This window comes from Zootoca vivipara, chromosome 9, assembly GCF_965207765.1.
Source record: "Zootoca vivipara chromosome 9, rZooViv2.hap1.1, whole genome shotgun sequence".
Taxonomy (NCBI): Eukaryota; Metazoa; Chordata; class Lepidosauria; order Squamata; family Lacertidae; genus Zootoca; species Zootoca vivipara.
The window spans coordinates 20,369,505-20,390,061 of NC_142592.1; the positions used below are offsets into that span (position 1 = coordinate 20,369,505).

A 20,557-nucleotide genomic window follows, 5' to 3' on the forward strand; every position below is an offset into this window, starting at 1 on the left:
TTTATGCAGCGGTTGACTGTTTACATATCACTCTGCAGCCATTGCACTTTCGCCACTGGGTTTTGAAGCTGTGCATGCACAATATTAGCCACAAGCCACAGCTAGCCTGTAATTTCTGGAGAAATACTGCTGCTAGACAAGTTTCCCCTATAATCAGCCTCTAAATTAATAACTTAAGTCCCATTCACTTAACAAATTGAGGTGCATACATTTGAAACAGGTGTTGTGCATTATATGCAGAAGACAGCTTCAAGAATAGGAGGTTGGGGGGGGAGAGGGTTGCACAGTTAAGAAAACCAAATCCCACCCCTTCTCTGATGTGTACAAAACATGCAGGTGTGACTTGAAACACATCAGAAGAAAGAGATCTGCATTTTAAGGTGCTACTGTGTACATAGCAGTGGTCTGAACGTTAGTTCTCATTTGTTTACCACAGGCATAGGCAAAATCTGGCCCTCCAGATGTTTGGGACTACAATTCCCATCATCCCTAGCTACGGTAACAGGTCCAGTGGTCCAGTGGGAATTGTGGTCCCAAACATCTGGAGGGCCAGAGTTTGCCTATACCTGGTTTACCAGGTGGTATGACAATGAGCATTCATCCTGATTTACGAGGAGTTTACACATCTTCTCAATTCTCATCTGTTCATCCCACATGTTTCAATGGGTTTCCCCATCACTTTCCAAACTGCAAAGAGTCCAGTTCGTGGTTTTTTTTTGTTTGATGCAAAGTATTCCCATGGTGGCTAACTACTTAAAATGTTAAAATATAAAACAACACATGAGACAAAACAAAAGTAAAATAAGCAGTAGATTTTAAAATTGCAGCTTATATTACTTGCTTACATGCGTTTTAGTAAGAAAAGCAGCATGCATGCTCTTCATTTTGTACAATACAATCCTATGCATGTTCACCCAGAAATAAGTCTGAAGCCAATAGAACTTACTCCCTAGCAAAAGTGAAGGCTTAAAATGAAGGCTTAAATATGGCTATATTCTGTATCCTATATACTACAGCTCGATAAAAACCAACCCAACTGTACAATTAGTTTCAAATACTTAAGAGGCTCCTGGTCTGTTGCTTCTTGAAAAGTAACCATCAACAAACACAACATAACAATTTGGTTTTGAAACAGGATATAGTCCAAAGCTGCTGCTTATATGGCAAAGCAGCCTGCTGTTCAATTTTTTTATACACAAGCAAAAGGGGGGGAAACAGTTCCATTGGGCATTGTCAAGCTTCTTTATATGCCTGAAGTAGCTCCTTGGATTCCACCCAATGTTAACATTTATAAAGTATGCATCTCAATTTAAAAAAAAATCACATGTGAAAACGTCCAAATGTTTGTGTCCTTGCTTTTAAATAACTCATGACCACCAGGGGTCCTTCTTCCCTTAATAGTGCGCAATACAATATATTCAGCAATATTGCCTCACATTACAGGACAGTTTGCCACCAGAAAATAAGACTTTGCATAGGGGTTTTGCTTTTGTTTTGCTTTTAACAGAAACTAGATACAGGACATTCACAACCTTCAGACACCAAGTTGACAGCAAAACACTTACAATGTTATGCATTTTAAAATGGGTGGCCTGTCCCGTTTTGTCACTTGAGACAAAACAAGAAGGTGCTTTCCCTTCCCTGCCACCATCTCTTGCCACCCCCTCATTACGGGGGTCACAGGTCTGTGGCTTCCAGGTTCCTGCAAAAGGTCTGCAAGATTTCGTCAGAAGCTGCAATAGCTTTTCCTTGCTTCTTTGGTGGGTGGCACCCAGGGCGGCGGCAGAGAAATAAGGAGAAGCAGTGGCAAGATCTCATGAGAACTCTGTGATATCTCGTGATATCTTACCAGAAGCCGCCACCGCATTTCACTTCTCCGGTGGTGGCAGAGGTGGGCTGAGCGCCCTTGTGGCGCCACCCCTTGGAATTCTGCCACCCGAGGCATCTGCCTCAATCTGCCTGATTGGTGGGACGCTATGTTCAGCATGTTTTTCTGAGTCTATTTGGAACAAAGGCCCAAATCAAAACCTCAGTGCTCAGAGTTTCCTGGAGCAAAGGAAAGCAAACTATTACGATTGCTTGTACATAACCTATCAGTGACCCTGTATTTGCTCAGTCCTGCACCTCAACTTGGCAAGGTATTCATTGACTTTTATTTACAAATTGCTTTTCTGGATCAGATTCTGCCCATGTAAAAGCATGCTGTAGGGAGAGAAGAGAAACATCCAGCTGTCTGGTGAATGTGTTTGGTGTTCTTTGCAACAGTTATACAGTACTGTCTGAACTAACAGCCCTGGGAAGCATTGAGATTCTTGCCCACACCCATCAACGCACATAAATATTTTTAGGTTGGGGTCCTGTTGTTTCTTTTATGGCACACTATACTCCAGATTGTAGGTGCTGTTCTCTAGATGGCTATTTTTTTACAGCTGATAGTCAGCTGCTCTTTGTAGAGTTGATTGTTCCATACAGGGTGTACCAGTTGGTTTTTCAGCAGTGTGGGCACTAACGATCAAATACAATCTCCTGATAGCTGGGTATTGCTCTCCAGCTTTTGAAATGACATACCCGTCAGAACTGAGGAAAGGGAGCAAAGAGTATTCTTTCATCACAAGAAAATTAACTCCTGTAGTTCTGCCCCAGAAACCATTTATCCCCACTTGGAGAAGGATAGAGAGCTTGTAACAATATGACAATTCTTACAGTAGGAAATTGGACAAGATGACCTTCGGATTCATTTTGGTTCTTCAGTGCAGTGGTTATGTGATGTAATTTGCTCTCTTTTCGGCATAATCCCAAACTATTATGTGATATAGTTTTCTCTCTTTTCGGCATAATCCCAAACTTCAGCTGATTCAGTAGCTGCTATAAATCCTAATGAAAATGTTTTCTACTTTAAGCTTATTAATGGTGCTTTGTCACTTTGCTGGTAAGGTATATTCCTCAGCCTGGATAAAAGTGGAGTGAAGGGTTGCTAAGGAGAGGATACAAGTGGGAAACAAAAGAAACCATAATTATTGATAAATGTTGAATGTGCCTTTCCACTCATCTGCAACATAAATTGACTGCATGGATGTGAGTCTCATTCCTTTGGAACAAGCTCATTGCAATTCAGGACATTAAATCAGTACATCGTGAAGTGCATTGCAAACAGTGGCAAACCAGTCTAGAAGACAGCAAATAGTCAGGAAATGCAGTTATATAAATCCATTCCTGAACTGAAAACGCTGGAGCTGGTTCTGATAAGCAAATGTAGTTGTTTACGATTCATCTCTGTATGTGAATCCTTTGTTATAAAGCTCGAACTGGCTGCAGACTGTAAACTGCTTGGATGTTTTTCCTCCCCTTTTGGCAGGAAGCGCTAACTGTAATCATGCCAGAGCTGGACTCTTAGCTAAGCACCTGATTTTTACAACGTTGAGTTGTCACGATTTCAGAAATACAGTACTGTATTTGATTCAGTACCATCTGACAATGACTTTTGCTTTCTTTGGGATTGCATTTTCATAAATCATAGTTATACAAGAGGTGAGCATGGCAGGTACCGTAAACCTCTTAATCCATAGAGATATTCCCATAGTCTATACATGCCTGGTTGTCACTCATTTTGTGTAGTGTTAGTATACCCGTAGTGCAACGTGGGGAGTCCCTGATTGCTGGCATGCAAACATAAAAAGCAAACACACACAAGAAGAACACTTCTGCATTTCTGGAAAATTACCACAAGAGCCATGCACAAAAAGAGTCAATAGTGTCAATGAGGGCCAAGGTACATGTTACAATAAACATGATTTTTATAAAATAAAAGTGCTTAAAGTCTCCACTTTCATTTTGAAGAAAAAGCAGGCACAGGGCTTCAATCTGGGACATGCTCTGAACCCAGAATGGGGACTGTTATGTATTCAGTGATCTGTGTTCGCCTGAGCTTGAGTCTGGACTAAGGATTCTGAGCTGCTGTGTTCTGATTCGATGCATGATGTCCAATCTCAGAACATTTCAGGATTTGGGCCTCTGCCATTGGCCCTTGAACTCTGAGTCATGATTTGCAGCTTGGGAGTTTATACAGCCAATCACGTTGGGAGTGGCCCAGGCTTTCAAAAATGTATATAAGCAGTTGCTTTGCCTCTGTTTCCCAGTTATGTAGTTCAATAAAGGTTCTTGCTGTTATCACTGTCTCTTGCCTTGTGGGAACCCACATATACTTCATTGGGATATGCAATTGTTTCCTGCCAAAAGATCCTCACACACTGCTATTTACTCCCAAATGCTGTTTACTACAAGAAGCACATCTAGCGGGCAATAACAGCTGGGAGGGACTTTCAAAAGTACCCAGTGCTATGTCTGAGATCAAGCAGCCTTCATTGAACAGATTAATCACTATAGATAGAACTTTCATATCACTAGATGTCATATCAAACAATGCTTTTCAACAGAGACGATTCACACATTTGGCTGAGAATCTTAAAGTTTTGAGAAAGCATGTGATGTATACACAAACCAGCCAAACATTTGCACTCATGCAAATGAAGGCTTGCCTTAATTGTATAATAATAATAATAATAATAATAATAATAATAATAATAATAATAATAATAATCCTAAAGTGTGCTTTGCAAAGGAGTAAATCCCATCTACCTTCACTTGCAAATTTTATAACACAAGACAAAGCAGGCACTTTATGATGTGCCACTATAAACATATGCAACCTTAGAGAAAGCAGATGCTAATTTTTATGTTTACAGTGAACAAGAAACAGGAACCACAATACAGGATGTTTCACCATCTGCAAATGTGGGATCTAGATGCATCACCTCAAAATCAGACGTATTTTAACTAAGCTCATCCATATAACTAAGGAATGAACAAGAACCTAGAAACTGCATTGCACCAATGCACCGTAGTTCTAGAAACAAATGCTTAGCAGGCTTTTTAAAGTTCACTCTTAAGAGTTATGGAGCCTACAGAATTATTAATAAAAAGCTTTGTTGCACAGAGGTCAGGAATTAGGTAAGTATACTGAGTGGATTTTATTGCAAAAATGGCACACTCTCCTGTTCCTTCCAGCTGCTCAGTATTCCCTTAGTCAATAGCCTGGATCCCTTGCTTGATTTGTGCTGAAGTTTCCTATACTCCCCATCCATTCTGTCTGATTAAGGTATTGCAAAATCATGTCGTTTAATTCCTTAAGGTCATCAATGCTCTTCTTTTCTAGCACTAATTTTCTTGACACTTCATCCATCTTGTCTCCAGTGTGAACTATGGAAGGAAAGGCAATGTTTAAACCAGCACTCAGATTGTCGGATTGAATATGGTTCATAATACAGAAAATTGCATAATCAGGAAATCGCACCCTTCTACTCAGCGGGGTGAAGCAACCTGCTTCCAGCCACAATGAGTTGAGGCATAGATGAAGGCTGAAATTAATATATGAATGGTGAAGCAAGGTTTTAAGAACATTTAAGTTTACAAGACTGCTGCAAAGTTAACTGCTTAAGAGTGGGGGCCAGCAGCAAATATACATTTTTATCATAAAATCATGAGTAATAGTTTTTTTGGCATCCACACAAGCCCTGATGCACCAAGCCAAATACTGCGTTCTTCCGCATTTATTTGGTGTTCATCTCTGCCTTCCTGGAGTAACATTTCAGCAGTTCTCCATATTAAATGATTTTTTAAAAACCCCCACAATATTATACATTTTATTATATCGTGATTTATAATTTCAAAACATTGCCTTTGTATTACCGTTTGTGACAATCATAATTCCCAAATTCCTCTCAGTTCCTCCCTTTTCATATACAGCCCACCTCAAACAAACTTCCAGCCAAAATCACACCAACTGTACACATTTACATGCCCACATACTCCCTTCTCATTCTTTCGCATGCCTATCCTAGGAAAGTGCAAAGGAGAGAAAAAAAGGGGTTGGAGAGGAACAGGAGAATCAATTAGCATTTCTAAAACACCATATGAAGGGAGATCAAATTGCATTACCCAAGTCTCTTTTAATATAAACCACCTGTTCCCTCCCTGCCAGTTGCAAAACAAGGCAATGTTGACTGGATGGTGGGTTTTAGATTTCCATTCACATACGATCAGCTTCTTAGCTATTCACACAGCTTTATATTGTACTAAAATACTTTTTTATTGCCACTGTGAGCATAGTTCATTCATTCATTCCTCTATTCATTTATCCATTGTGCCACATATCAAAGATGAGAGCATGCTACAAAACATACAGAACCTAGGCTATTAAATTCCAGCCTATCCTCCCCTTGCAATCGATATTGTAAGAACTAAGGCATGCTTACTTACCTATTAAGATTATTACAAAAGAAACTAGTGCCAAGCTGACAATTAAAGTAATGATCAATGTGACAAAGAACCAGCTTTGGCATCTCATGCCGTTTTGAATTGTCAAACACCTCTGACTGTGTAAGTTCTCTTCCCAGACTGCTGTAAAACAAAGACAAAATTCTAAGACGAAAACATGCAATGGCCTTTGAGAATAAACATAGCAAGTTGGCTCTGGTTTTAAGAAGACAATAAAGGGAAATGCTAATAATTTCTGAACTGGAGCCATGTAAAGTGGTACCTCTGGTTAAGAACTTAATTTGTTCCGGAGGTCCATTCTTAACCTGAAACTGTTCTTAACCTGAGGCACCACTTTAGCTAATGGGGCCTCCCACTGCCGCAGCCGTGTGATTTCTGTTCTCATCCTGAAGCAAAGTTCTTAACCCGAGGTACTATTTCTGGGTTAGCAGAGTCTATAACCATAGCTGCCAAGTTATCCCTTTTTTAAGGGATTTCCCCTTATGCTGAATAGGCTTCCTCGTGAGAAAAGGGAAAACTTGGCAGCTATGTCTATAACCTGAAGCGTTTGTAACCTGAAGCGTCTGTAACCCAAGGTACCACTGTATTCCCCTGCTAAGTAATGCACCACTATCATATCATCCAAGAATCTTAATTTCAGCGTCATAAGCAATTACTCACTTAAAAGGTGACTTAAAACACATCACGTGCTTACTCAATAGACTGTTACTTCAGATGTGTCCGTGTGTGTGATTGGCCCATGTGGGGAGCCAACCAATCCAAATAACTTTATTGTACTAGCCATTGGCCATGACAAATTTGAATCAAAAATAAATACAAGCAAAAGGGGTGCCGGGCCACAAATAATAGTCTTCTCTATTTAGGTCTCTGTGTCTCCCTTACAGTTCACTGCTAAATTGTCCAGACTCGCAGGCTTCTTTAAACTCAGCCCTCCAGATGTTTTTGGCATACAACTCCCATGATCCCTAGCTAGCAGGACCAGTGGTGAGGGATGATGGGAACTGTAGTCTCAAAACATCTGGAGGGCCGAGTTTGAGGAAGCCTGGTCCAGAGCAATTCTGGCCCTGGATTGACTCCAGGTTGGTCACTGGACATGAAAGGCTATAAAAGGCTGCTTGTTTGGGGTCCTTGCCTGAGTGACAACAAATTTCTGACTCTGCTGTGTTTTCTTCTGCCTTCCTTTGACTCTAACTTCTTGGCTCACTCTTGACTGGACGTGAGGAGGCACAGAGAAAATTGTGACGACATAATAAGTAGCTGACTTTTAACAACCTCCTAGGACAGGTGTGGGGAACCTTTGACCTTCCAGTTGTTAATGAACTACAATTCCCAACAGCCCCAACAAACATGGCTAGGCATGGAAGGAAATCTGGCGGGTCAAAGTTTCCCCACAACTGACCTGGTTCTTTGCTGCGAGGCATGAACAGAACCATTTTTAAAGTATCTGTCGCAGAAAGCCCTCAGAGAATTAACAGAGTGGACTAGCCTAAATCCCCACTGGAAGAGTTGGCTGTACTGTACTTGGACAAATTTTGAGAGCAAGCCTAATTTTTCTAACACAAATCTTCCTGCCCGAGCAGAAACCAAAGTTTGCAGACTTTTAATAGTTGTCTCCCGCTTCCGCCCGTTTCCTCCATTTCATAACAAACCTATCATGTGTTAAGTTTATTGAGTTCCATCACAATGGAGGCAGCTTCCCAGTCACAGGAATGAAATGCGGAGTACCCCTAGGGTGGGCTTTCAAACACAGTAAGCTACCAGTATCTTTAACAAATGTCTTTTGTCCGCTCTGCTTAATGGGCAGTCCTTAGAAAGTGAGCTGGCCAAGAGAATTAGATTAAAGTATTGTAAGCCATCCGTGAGCAAGAAACTCTGCCAAGCTGCTAACAGTGTGGCGCTTCTGTGTTCTTGGCCAAAATAGAAATGCAGCCTTGCTTCTCTACCAAGGCTAAACTGAAGGCACCTATTTCAGAAGCTCATTTAAAATAGTTCCAGGCTTGCTGCATTATATATATCCCATGTTGAGACCCAACATAAATAAATGACCCCCTGATAACGCATTTTAGCATATAAATATGGCGGGGAGCCAATGTGGTGCAGTGGTTAGCATGCCGGACTAAGACCTGGGAGATCAGGGTTCAAATCAGCCACTAAGCTTCACTGGGTGACCTGGGGCCAATAACCATCTTCTTAGCCTCATAGGGTTGTTGTGAGGATAAAAATGAAGAGGAAGAAAGCAGTGTATGCCACCTTGGACTCCTCGGAGGAAAAGCGGGATATAAATGTAATAAACAAAACAAAATAATGTAGAAGTTTCAGTTTTCATATTTATCTTACAATATACAAAGGCATTGCATTAATTGGGGCATTAAAAAAATCTCATAAAATCATTACTTGAAAACATTTTTATAAAAAAAAAAATCCGAAGGATGTTTGCAATTTAGAAAGCCGATCACAGATTCCTGCGGAAAAACAGCTGGCAGCCATAAAGAGGGCATCTGTCTGAATTTTAGAGCGCAAGAGCACACATCTCCAAGGCTGCATTCCCAAACCGCATGCTGGAGGGCAGCCCACTGAAGTCAAAAGAAGGGAAAGCAGTCCTTTAAAAACTCAAAGCCTGCATTGATCTGCAAACTCTAGTGCTAAGATGAATTCACCGTACTGGAAGCCCATAGTAACCCTTAAGAGCACTGAGTGGCACCACATAATATGGGTTATCAGGACACACACACCCCTCTCTCTCATGTTTTATAATATTGTTATAAGTTTCTGGCTGTGATACCTGTATAATCCTAGCAAATGTTAAAAGCCAATCAAGCCAGGCTAGCTTCCTGGTGAGATAACAGCCTGGAACAAAAGAAAGGGAATGGGCCATTAAGACAACAAAGGAAAGCGGGCTCCGTGCCAGATGAAAAATGGGTGGGGCCCCTCCTCCAGCTCTTAGAGAGTTAGAAGGACAAAGCCGGTGTTTGGAGGGGAAAGTTGGTTGTGATGCGACCTAGAGGCAAAAGCTGCAGGCTGGCAAAGGGTACCACACTGAGGGACCCAAGACACTTAGAGATAGTCCTGACACGCCTGTCCATTTGATCAGAAACAAACCATTCTACAGCACACATTTTACCGAGAACTTTCAGACAAATTGTATATAGGCACGCTTTCTAAGTCAAGGACAAGCCACAGGATTCTGTATCTGTTCCAGCATTAAAATGTGGAATGTTGCCAAGAGACAATAACTTCCAAAGAACTTTCAGAACACTGCAAGGGAGCTGAGCACAGAGAGCTAAAAATAATATTTGTTACCATGTGTACAGTAGAGACAAATACACATGAGAATAAAATTAGGGTGGAGCAACTGAAAAACGATTATCTGATGTAGTGGGGAATTTATCTGTCTTGTCAAGAGAATATCATGGTCAACAACCCCTGCTGAAGAAATGATGACCCCAGAAAGGATTGCATTTCTTCCTCTTCAAAACAAGGAGAGGGAAGCAGTGGTCCTTCAGATGCGGTTGGTTGGATTTCAGCTCTCATCAGTTCCACCAATGGTGAAATATGAGATCTATCAAATAAATAAATATGTTTTAAATGTATTGATTTGGGAGCAAGCACAGTGGGACTGACTTCTCTGGGAACATGCGTGGGATTGTGCTGCGCATGCAGCTAATTAATTCAGCGGGGAAATATACGGCAGCTAAAAAGTTCTAGAGAAAGAAAGAGGTACACATTGAAAGCAGCTAATGGATGAAGCACATTCTTCATAGCCTGAAAAGCAGCGAAAAAGTGGGCAATTAACAATTTCTTTAACACCCTCAACATTTTGTTCTATTTATTAAAAAAAACCCAAGCCTGTTTTATTTTCAGAGCAACTCAAAGCAGCTTAGTAGAATGCAATCACTACCAGTTCGGTGTTTATTCATAAACCGGTGATATTATCATATAACAGAAAAATCAAAGGAAACAGAAGACAGAGTCTCGGTACCGTTCTTTAACTGTTGTGCGGAACGGATTTTTTTTGGCCACTGCAGTTTTTATTACCCCCTGGAGCACTTTGGCACGACAAATGGTCTGCAGCATACATACCAGCGTGCCGATATCGATCTGCACAAAGATTTTGTTCATTTAAGTTGTTCAAAGAATCAACTGCATAAAGTTTCCTTTCTTTATGAAAGTTTTGCAAGTCACTTTCCACGGAAGAACTCTCCATCACACCTATGAAGAAGAAGAGACTTTGGACTTGATATCCTGCCTTTCATTCCCATTAAGGAGTCTCAGAGCAGCTAACAATCTCCTTTCCCTTCCTCCCCCACAACAAACATTCTGTGAGGTGAGTGAGGCTGAGAGACTTCAAAGAAGTGTGACTAGCCCAAGGTCACCCAGCAGCTGCATGTGGAGGAGCAGGGAAGCGAACCCCGTTCACCAGATTACGAGTCCCCCGCTCTTAACCACTACACCATGTTGGCTTCTTTTTTTAAATGAAACTTGGCAACATGTCTCTAATCAATATATTTGCTCTTCTAGGCAGCAAACACCTATGATGGCAATCTCCAAATAGGAAAATAAAAAAATTCCTTCAGTAGCACCTTAAAGACCAACTAAGTTTTTATTTTGGTATGAGCTTTCGTGTGCATGCACACTTCTTCAGACTGTATCTGAAGAAGTGTGCATGCACACGAAAGCTCATACCAAAATAAAAACTTAGTTGGTCTTTAAGGTGCTACTGAAGGAATTTTTTTATTTTACTTCGACCCAGACCAACACGGCTACCTACCTGTATCCAAATAGGAAGCTGTTGTTGTTGTTGATGATGATGATGATATTTAAATCTAACGTAAGGGCGTTGATTTTATCACCGAGGTTTTCCGTATGACCTTGTTGGCTGCTGGTATGGAGTTCAGTACCTCCTCTCCTATGTCACCTGCACAAAGGCTCAGTAAATATGCCCTCAAAAATCCAGAATGCACGAGGCACTGTTTGCTTTTCCTGCTCAGCTCCTGTTTGCATTGACTCAGCTTCTCCTACTTTGAACACACATGCTTACACTTTATTGGATGCTAGGACCTCCCCCACCACTCTGAACAAAGGAGAGGTGCCAAGAACTACTCTCTGGGAGCCATCATGGTGATTGTGGCTGACACAAGCTCCTTTCCTCCCATTCATGGGGCAGCCAATGGGGAGACATGAAAAGTCTCGCAGGGCCTCATCTGAAGAACGTGGAATGAAGGAGAAGACATGTAACCTTACAGCAGAAATGGAGGAAAATACTGAAGGGTGCAGGGTAGCCCTGTAGCCAAGGCCCACCATCTCCCTAGAGTTGTGTTTTGCCACCGCCTCCCCACCACTGGATTTGTTGTAGTGGTAAAATTATATTTTTAATATGTTACAGGGGCAATTTAATAGTAGGATACTCTGAAAAATTCGGTGAATAAGGCGGGGAAAGTGCATAAGATAAACATCATCTGGAAGAGACAACCCCAATAATAATAATAATAATAATAATAATAATAATAATAATAATAATATTTATACCCCGCCCATCTGGCCGGGTTCCCCCAGCTACTCTGGGCGGCTTCCAACAAAACACCAAAATACAGAAATCCATCAAACATTAAAAGCTTCCCTAAACAGGGCTGCCTTAAGATGCCTTCTAAAGGTCTGGTAATTGTTGTTCTCTTTGACCTCTGGTGGGAGGGCATTCCACAGGGTGGGTGCCACTACCGAGAAGGCCTTCTGCCTGGTTCCCTGTAACTTAGCTTCTCGTAGCGAGGGAACCGCCAGAAGGCCCTCGGCGCTGGACCTCAGTGTCCGGGCAGAATGATGGGGGAGGAGACGCTCCTTCAGGTATACAGGACCAAGGCTGTTTAGGGCTTTAAAGGTCAGCACCAACACTTTGAATTGTGCTCGGAAACGTACTGGGAGCCAATGTAGGTCTTTCAGGACCGGTGTTATGTGGTCTCGGCGGCCGCTCCCAGTCACCAGTCTAGCTGCCGCATTCTGGGTTAACTGTAGTTTCCGGGTCACCTTCAAAGGTAGCCCCACGTAGAGCGCATTGCAGTAGTCCAAACGGGAGATAACTAGAGCATGCACCACTCTGGCGAGACAGTCCGCGGGCAGGTAGGGTCTCAGCCTGCGTACCAGATGGAGCTGATAAACAGCTGCCCTGGACACAGAATTGACCTGCGCCTCCATGGACAGCTGGGAGTCCAAAATGACTCCCAGGCTGCGCACCTGGTCCTTCAGGGGCAAAGTTACCCCATTCAGGACCCCCCAAGTCTGGCTCATTCAAGACTTTCCATAAGAATTGATTTTTCATTATCACAACCGCCCTATACTTACTTAATTGATCCTGACCACCCCCCTCCAAGCCTGTATAGTACCATGACCCTTGACAAATTATTGTATTGTATTGTATTGTATTGTATTGTATTGTATTGTATTGTATTGTATTGTATTGTATTGTATTATGGGCTAGAATTAAGACTCCACCCCTTGAATTTTCCTTTGTTCTGCTTTCCAGGTTCAGTTTCATTCTTAACGCAGCTGGCGATGAGGAAGCATGTTTTCAGGGCCGTCTTAAGCGGGTCGGGCGCCTTGGCCCCGTGGTGCGCGGATCGCTCCGGTGCCCCCACCCCACCCCGTTTCTTCCTGCGGCTGGTGGGCGGGCGCAGCGTGGTTTCTGCGCAGCTTTGCCGTGCAGCGCCCCCCTGCCGACCCGGCGCCCTGGCGCCCCGCGTCACCCAGCCTACCCCTAGAGCCGGCCCTGCATGTTTGTATGCCTGCAGTGAATAGTAAGAGTTTGTTTATTCTGCAGTTGTTAAGATGGGTAGAGCAGGACTGGGTGCTTATTGCTAAAGTGTGAGATAAAGAGATAACTGAAAGCAATCTGAAAAAAACTACGGTACACTGATTTACCCTTTACTCGCTTAAAGCACACTCTATACGCACAATCAGAATGGCTATTTTTTCTTCTTTTTCTTTTGTACCCAATGAAACAGCCCCAGAGGAATAAAAAACATGGCTGTGTGCACTCTACAGTTAACTGGCTGGTCGCTCAGGCCTAATTTCTGATTTTCCCCAATGTGTGAAGCTCAGTATGAGGCTTTTTCAGAGTTTTTTGGGCAGAAAAATCAATGCAGCAACCAGTTTTAAAAAATCCATTTGCTTTCCACAATTGGTTTCCAGTTTTTTTTTAGTTAGTACTTTGTATAACAACCAGTTAAAAATGATTTGACTGTCCAACAGGAAGGAAAATCTGAAGGTCAGAAACAAGATTAGATTGAATTTTGGAGAAAACGAACTCCACGCAAGTCTTTAACTTTGCAAACAGCTTAACTATTTTGTTTGGTTTTTTTTACCTTTCAGAACCACCTTGTATCGTTAACATCCTTTTTTCTTACAAAGCAAAAAATATGCCAGTCATCTAAAGCTCTGTTAACCTACACAATGGACTGTGTAAATATGAATTTTACTCTGCATGGAAGAGAAAGAGTGAGGGGAAAGATCATGACCTTTCCCTCCCCCTGGCCTTTCCACATCCTCTCCCACAAGTGAGTAGAGGGGGGAATTGGTTGGGGCCATGTGCCTCCCCACCACACACAAAATGCTGCACCTAGAAATGTGGTCATCCCACCCAACAAGGAAATTTGGCTACAGGGCTGCTGCAAAGGAAGTTCTCAAACATTGTGAGAAGTTTCTTGTTTCCTTTTTTTTTTTTTTAAATACATTTTATTCCAATTTTCCGAATTCAACAAATTAACAAAACCAATCTTTTATACAAAATCTTATATTCACATCTTTTACCTTGCTCCGCCGAGCTATGACTTCCCCCCCTCCCTTCATGCGGGTTTCTTGTTAATTCCTTTTTTTGCAGTTCCTTTTTTAACATATTGGTCAATTCGTAAGGTTTATTTTAATCCTGCGAGAGTTTTTAATGATCTACAGTTTTTCTCCATATAGTCCACATATTTACTCCAGTCCTTTTGAAACCTTGTCTCCCCCTGGTCACGAATCTTGCATGTCAATCTAGCAAGTTCAGCATAGTCCATCATTTTTATCTGCCACTCCACAATTGTAGGTAATTCCTGTAATTTCCATTTTTGGGCTAACAAAGTCCTAGCCGCGGTTGTTGCATACATAAACAGTGTTTGATCTTCTTTTCTAATCTCTCCTCCTATTATTCCTAACAAAAATGCTTCTGGTTTTTTTGGAAAGGTATATCTAAACATCTTTTTCAATTCATTATATAAACTTTCCCAAAATCTTTTAACTTTTTCGCATGTCCACCACATATGATAAAATTCACCATCTTTCTCTTTACATTTCCAGCAACTTTTATCACTCATTCTATACATTTTAGCTAACTTAACTGGAGTTAAATACCATCTGTACATCATCTTATATACATTTTCTTTCAAGGCAGTACATGCTGTAAATCTTAAAGTTTGATTCCATAGTTTCAACCACGCATCATATTCAATATTATGCCCCAAATCTTTTGCCCATGAGAAGTTTCTTGTTTCCAACCTGTTCTGATGCAGTGTGCAAATGTCTGCTCGGCTTCACCTTTTACCCTTTTGGCAAGCTGAATGACATTAAAGATATCTGGCCAACTTTCTTCCCTGTGCCTTGGTTTCTGTGCCACAAGTCTCCCGAGCCATCTTTTCTTCAGTATTGGCTGTAAGGGGCCCTTATGCTTTTATCTCAAACTGAAAAATTAGACTGCTTCTTAGCAACGTGGAAGTATTATTCACTTCTGCTGCTGAAGTATATCACTGTACCTCAGTCTACCTAAGTGAGGTGTTGGAGCAGGAGGGAGCAGCTCCACAACTTATTTCCCCGCAGGATTGGCGGCTGCATCTCCTGGGTCTCTATTTGCCCGTCTTCCGTACGCCAAATAAATAAGCCTTTCTCAGTGGAAACAGAGGAAGAAATAGGTTCCATTGGCAGGGCTAAGGCTTAAACCGTCACTTGTATTTGGAAAAAGTCCAAAATCCAGTAATTATGACCAACCAAAATGTCATACACCAAGCTACTGGGTCCAGAAGAACTCTCCATCAGGCGAGATGTCCTACTTACACTGTTGGAGGCAGTAAGCCTCTGAATGCCAGTTGCTGTGAACAAGGCCAGCCCAAGACATTTGGACCTTTGAGGCAAACCACAAAATGGCAGCCTCCTCCCTGCTAGGGAAGAAGAGGAGAGTGAAGTTCTACATTGGGAACAAGGGGGGGGGGAATAAAGATCCACATTGGGATCTGCTGCCCCTCTGGATTCTGCCGCCCAAGGCCTTGTCTCATGGGTGGGCCAACCCTGGCTGTGAATCACAACTGGGGAAAGTGCTTTTGAATTCAGCTCCAGCTTGCTGCCTTCCTATAGGCATCTAGTTGACCACTGTCAGAAGAAAATGTTGGACTAGAGGGGCCATTGGAGTGCTCTTGCAGGTTCGTCTTACGAATTTCAAGCAAAGTGGGGAAAAGCTGGCTTGGTATTACAGCCATAATAGGTTGGTTAATTCCCCTCCCCCCTTGTATAATAGTTTTATAGACGTGGCTATGGGGGATGTGGTCATAGGGGCTGTCATGAAGAATGTTTGCACATCAGAAAGTTCCACTGTACCACTGGTGTACATTTGAACTGCCATATATAAGCTCTATGGTGGGTAGAACGTCTGTAGGATGGCATAATTTTTCCAGGCAGCATGTAGTTCAACTATGGCGCTTGCTCCCACAGGAAGCTGGAATGACCTCAAATGTTGGTTAAAGTTAAAGGGAGCCCTGACCATTAGGTCCAGTCATGACCGACTCTGGGATTGAGGCTCTCATCTCATGTTATTGGCCGAGGGAGCCGGCGTACAACTTCCAGGTCATGTGGCCAGCATGACAAAGCCACTTCTGGCGAACCAGAGCAGCACACGGAAAGCCGTTCACCTTCCCGCTTGGAGCGGTACCTATTTATCTACTTGCACTTTGACATGCTTTCGAACTGCTAGGTTGGCAGGAGCTGGGACCGAGCAACGGGAGCTCACCCCGTCGCAGGGATTTTAACCGCCGACCTTCTGATCGGCAAGCCCTAGGCTCTGTGGTTTAACCCACAGCGCCACCTGTGTCCTCTCGACCTCAAACGTAGATGGCTTTAAATAGAGGGTTAGACAAATTTGTGGAAGACAAAGCTATCAAGGGCTACTGGCCATGACCTCCACTGTCAGAGGCAGCTACCTTTCCACAAGGGCCATATGTTATATTGTTGCCTAAATCCAGCATCGCCTGAGCTCTGTGAGTGTGGCTTTCTCCCAATTGAAGTGCAGAGTGTTTGAGGACCAAGACATTCACAGGGAAACCAAAATGCTTTTTTACAAAGCTATTGCACTACCAACCTTACTATATGCTTGTGAAACATGGGCCCCTTATAAACACCATCTCCAACTCCTCAAAAGATTCCATCAATGGTGTCTTCGAAAAATTTTACACATCACTTGGGAAGACAGGTGAGCTAATATCAGTGTACTGGAAGAAGCAAAGAACACCAGTGTTGAAGCAATGATTCTTCAACATCAACTTCTTTGGACTGGTCATGTTGTGCGGATGCCTGATGATCGTCTTCCAAAGCAACTACTCTATTCCGAACTGAAAAATGGAAAGCGTAATGCTGGTGGTCAACAAAAGAGGTTTAAAGACTGTTTCAAGGCAAATCTTTAAAAATGTAGTATAAACACTGACAACTGGGAAACACTGGCCTGCGAGCGCTCCAGTTGGAGAACAGCGTTTATCAAAGGTGTCATGGGCTTTGAAGAAACACGATCTCAGGACGCAAGGGAGAAATGTGCTAAGAGGAAGGCACGCTTGGCAAATCCACACCATGATTAACTCCCGCCTGGAAACCAATGTCCCCACTGTGGAAGGACGTGTGGATCCAGAATTGGCCTCCACAGTCACTTACGGACCCATTGTTAAAATCGTGTTTATGGAAGACAATCTTACTCGGCTACGAGTGATCGCCAAAGAAGAAGAAGCAGCAGCATCTGAGTATCAGTTTCTGGGAAACTGGGCAGGTGAGTAGAATACTGGTGCACTCATTTCCAGGTATACGGTTGGCCACTGTGAGAACAGGATACTGGGCTAGATGCTGAGCCATTGGCCTGATCTAGCAGGCTCATTTTATGTTATCTCTTACTCATACTTCATCTCTTATGCACAGCATTGCAGTGTTGAAATGAGCTGGTTGGCTGTGTACTAACAGCCAATCCTGAGGTACAAATATGAAAGATGAAATCCCCAAGTGACAGCTGCATCAACTTTCATCACATCTACCTGCACCATTCTGCATGCTTATTTGCTGTCAATCTCTCTTAGAACCGAGCGTCAGGGTACTATATATTCAAATACTGTACAAGGAAGCTAAGCAAAAAGTTCCCATTAGTAAAGAGATGGAGGAAAAAATACTGAAAAGTGATTAAAAAAATAAGATTTGCAGAACCTTTCTTTCTTTCTGAACTAGTGAGGATTGCAAGGAGAGCTCTGGTTGCAACGAACATGCCCATTCTGATCGAAAATATGTTATATTTGCAACACTGAGTTCAGGACAGAGGGATTATTGCTCCCATGGGAAACTGTGACACAGGGAAGGGAGCTATATCAAACACAGCCATATAATGATTCATTATTTCTATTTTTGGTTTCCCTCAACAAAGGACCAGACACAGTGCTTTAACCCAAGTTGCACAGAATTCTAAAGGTTCGCCACCAGTATTCATAGCGCTTTTTGAAATCCCTGAGGGAGATGTTTTCTCAGTGTTTCCTGTTAAGAGAACCAACAAGCAAGAACGATGGAAGAGTCTTCTAATTAGCTCTGCTCTAGTCAATGTAATTTGTTTTGTCTGACTGGTTTTAAGTATACTTTGAAAAAGCCAGCTGTCCTGCTATGCACTTAAGTCTAATGAAAAATTAAAACCAAGAAGTTGCATGTGATTTGTGTTTTCTTTCCCTTGAGTGTGGCTGAAAGCAGAAGCTAACAGCATGAGCACTCAAAACTCAGCCCTTCTTAACATGGTAACTATAACATTTCGTGCATTTGAGTGAGTTGGTGTCAGTATTGATTTGGTCTTTGACTCATCACTTGTTCTCCCCGCCCCCCGCCCCCCGTTTAATTTATTTAGGATGAAGAGAGAAGTTAGCAGAAAAGGTAACTGTCGTTAACCAAAGATCTGAAAATAAATCCAGCTAACCAAAGAATAAATAACAGTATTAGCAGATTTAAAACCATAAAAGCTGAAGGTTACTTACATCTTCAACCATGTCCAGAATTCTCCAGAGTCTAATTCTAAATCATTTCAGAAGAATTCCGGTATTTCGTTCAAGTAGAAAACATACTGTATACTATTCCTCTTGTCCTTTGGAACGCCATTGGAGTGTCTCAACTAAACCCACAAGCTTAGCTCTGAAACACAGTGTGCTTTCCATCTATATTTAGTCTTCATTTGAGCCAAGTTGTCAGGTTTCAAATACTTCATTAGAAGACAGTATAATTTTTAAACACACTTATAGAGAAAAATATAGACAGGGTAAAGTTTATAACATTCATGAATAGATATGAGCCCACCACGTCAATAAAATATGCTGGCGATGTGCAATGTTGTTCTCTGGTATATAAAAGTTGCAAACATGTATATATTTCACTATCCATTGGAGAGAACTGAACGTCTCAAGAGTTGAAGCTGATACAGCTGGCTTTCCAATCTAGTGGCACCATACCCTCCTGGGTAGACTGAGGCAGGAGCCTCATTGTTAGGGTAGACCAGGCACCCCCAAACTGCGGCCCTCCAGATGTTTTGGCCTAACAGGACCAGTGGTCGGGGATGATGGGAATTGTAGTCCAAAACATCTGGAGGGCTGAAGTTTGGGGATGCCTGGGGTAGACAAAACCCATTCAACTTAGCCAAGGCTTTTAACTGAATTATGGTCCTGCAATCTCTCCACTGGTTTCCTTGTCTGCTGTCGCATTGATCTTACCCTAAGTCTTCTTTATTTATTTAGTATCCTAAAATATTTATAGGATGCTTTCCTGAACAAAAAAAAGCAGCTTACATAGAGGGGTTGCTAACCTTTTTGGGCCGGTGGGCAAATTTGCAGTGCAAAAACTGTGCCTGGTGCCAAACACACACAACTACAAGTGCAGGTCACAACCTATACTATTGACTACAATAGAATGCTTCCTTTAAGTCTAATTTCAGTGGAGGGAGGGGACTGTGCAGATGCCCTCTGGCTTACAACAATTAAAAATATTAAGTATTTTCTGAAATTAAAAGATCAGTATTATTAAAACATAAAACAAACTCACCAAAACAGACTCAGAACTTGAGTAACAATGCTATTACAGCTGCCATCCAGGATAGCAGGACAAAAATTACTCAGTCTACCAAGTTTGCTCTCTCTCTCTTTTTACTATTTAAAAATAGATATAGCATTACAAAGTTCTGGTTGTTTAATTGACAGATACTCTGGGCACTTTTAATAGGAAAGTGACTCAACTATTTAAAATAAATGGAGTACAGTACCGGCCAGTTGCCAGTAGTCAATTTTCTCAGTGTGTATGCAGATTCGTTTGTTGTCATTTCGTATTCGTATTTACATAGAATTAATATTTGCAGGTAAATAAAATCGTATTGGTTTGTTTTACTTCCAGCAAGGAGGTTCAGGAGCAAGATACCTGAAGTGTCACATATTTTGAGGGCTTGCTCTTGGATGCAGCTGGTAAGGAAAACCTCATTTTAAAGATAAATATATCTTTATGCTGCATTGAGAGAAGTTACCACAGAAAATATGACTGACATTAGGGCAGTTTGTGAGATAAAGGGAGGAAAACCCACCAAGTCAATGAGATAGGGTTTGAAATGTGAAGTGCTGGGAAATGATTTAAGAGTTGAAAAAATGTTTAAAATAACTTTTTCTAAAAAAAAAACCCCCAAAGCTTTTCTTTTAGGAATTCTAGGTGCCGAAATCCCAAGGGATCAGAAAAGGCTAATTATGTATGCAACCACATACATTATTGGCCCAGATATGGAAAGAAGATAAAAGTCCCCACCAGAGAAGAATGATGGATTATGCCAAAATGGCTAAAATGACTGGAAGAGTCAGAAATCAGCAAGACCAGAATTTTAATAAGGAATGGGGAACATTTATAATTTATCTTTAAAACCATTGTAAATAACACTTGCAGTTTAACGGTGACTTTTGGA

At 41.9% G+C, this 20,557-nt stretch overlaps 1 protein-coding gene across 2 annotated transcripts; it reads right to left on the minus strand.

Moving 5' to 3' along the window:
- Positions 1 to 4,632: 4,632 nt before the first annotated feature.
- LSMEM1 (leucine rich single-pass membrane protein 1) lies at positions 4,633 to 18,969 on the minus strand. Of its 2 annotated transcripts, none has more exons than XM_088652387.1 (4): positions 18,606 to 18,969; positions 10,414 to 10,542; positions 6,316 to 6,453; positions 4,633 to 5,256 (listed from the first exon to the last, which is right to left on the minus strand). In XM_088652387.1, exons 2-4 carry the CDS (start codon positions 10,535 to 10,537, stop codon positions 5,084 to 5,086), a joined length of 435 nt encoding a protein of 144 aa, XP_088508513.1. In that variant the 5' UTR covers positions 10,538 to 10,542; positions 18,606 to 18,969; the 3' UTR covers positions 4,633 to 5,083. The 2 variants fall into 2 exon arrangements, with proteins under 2 accessions (XP_088508513.1, XP_088508512.1); XM_088652386.1 differs by having other exon boundaries at positions 6,316 to 6,456; positions 18,606 to 18,957.
- Positions 18,970 to 20,557: the final 1,588 nt, after the last annotated feature.

Coding starts and splice junctions, on each gene's coding strand:
- LSMEM1 (XM_088652386.1), bottom strand. CDS start 10,537: ATGGAGAGTTCTTCCGTGGAAAGTGACTTGCAAAACTTTCATAAAGAA. Junction 6,457..10,413: donor AGATCGATATCGGCACGCTG/GTATGTATGCTG, acceptor TTTGTTTTACAG/CAGTCTGGGAAGAGAACTTA. Junction 5,257..6,315: donor TTTTGTAATAATCTTAATAG/GTAAGTAAGCAT, acceptor TTCCTTCCATAG/TTCACACTGGAGACAAGATG.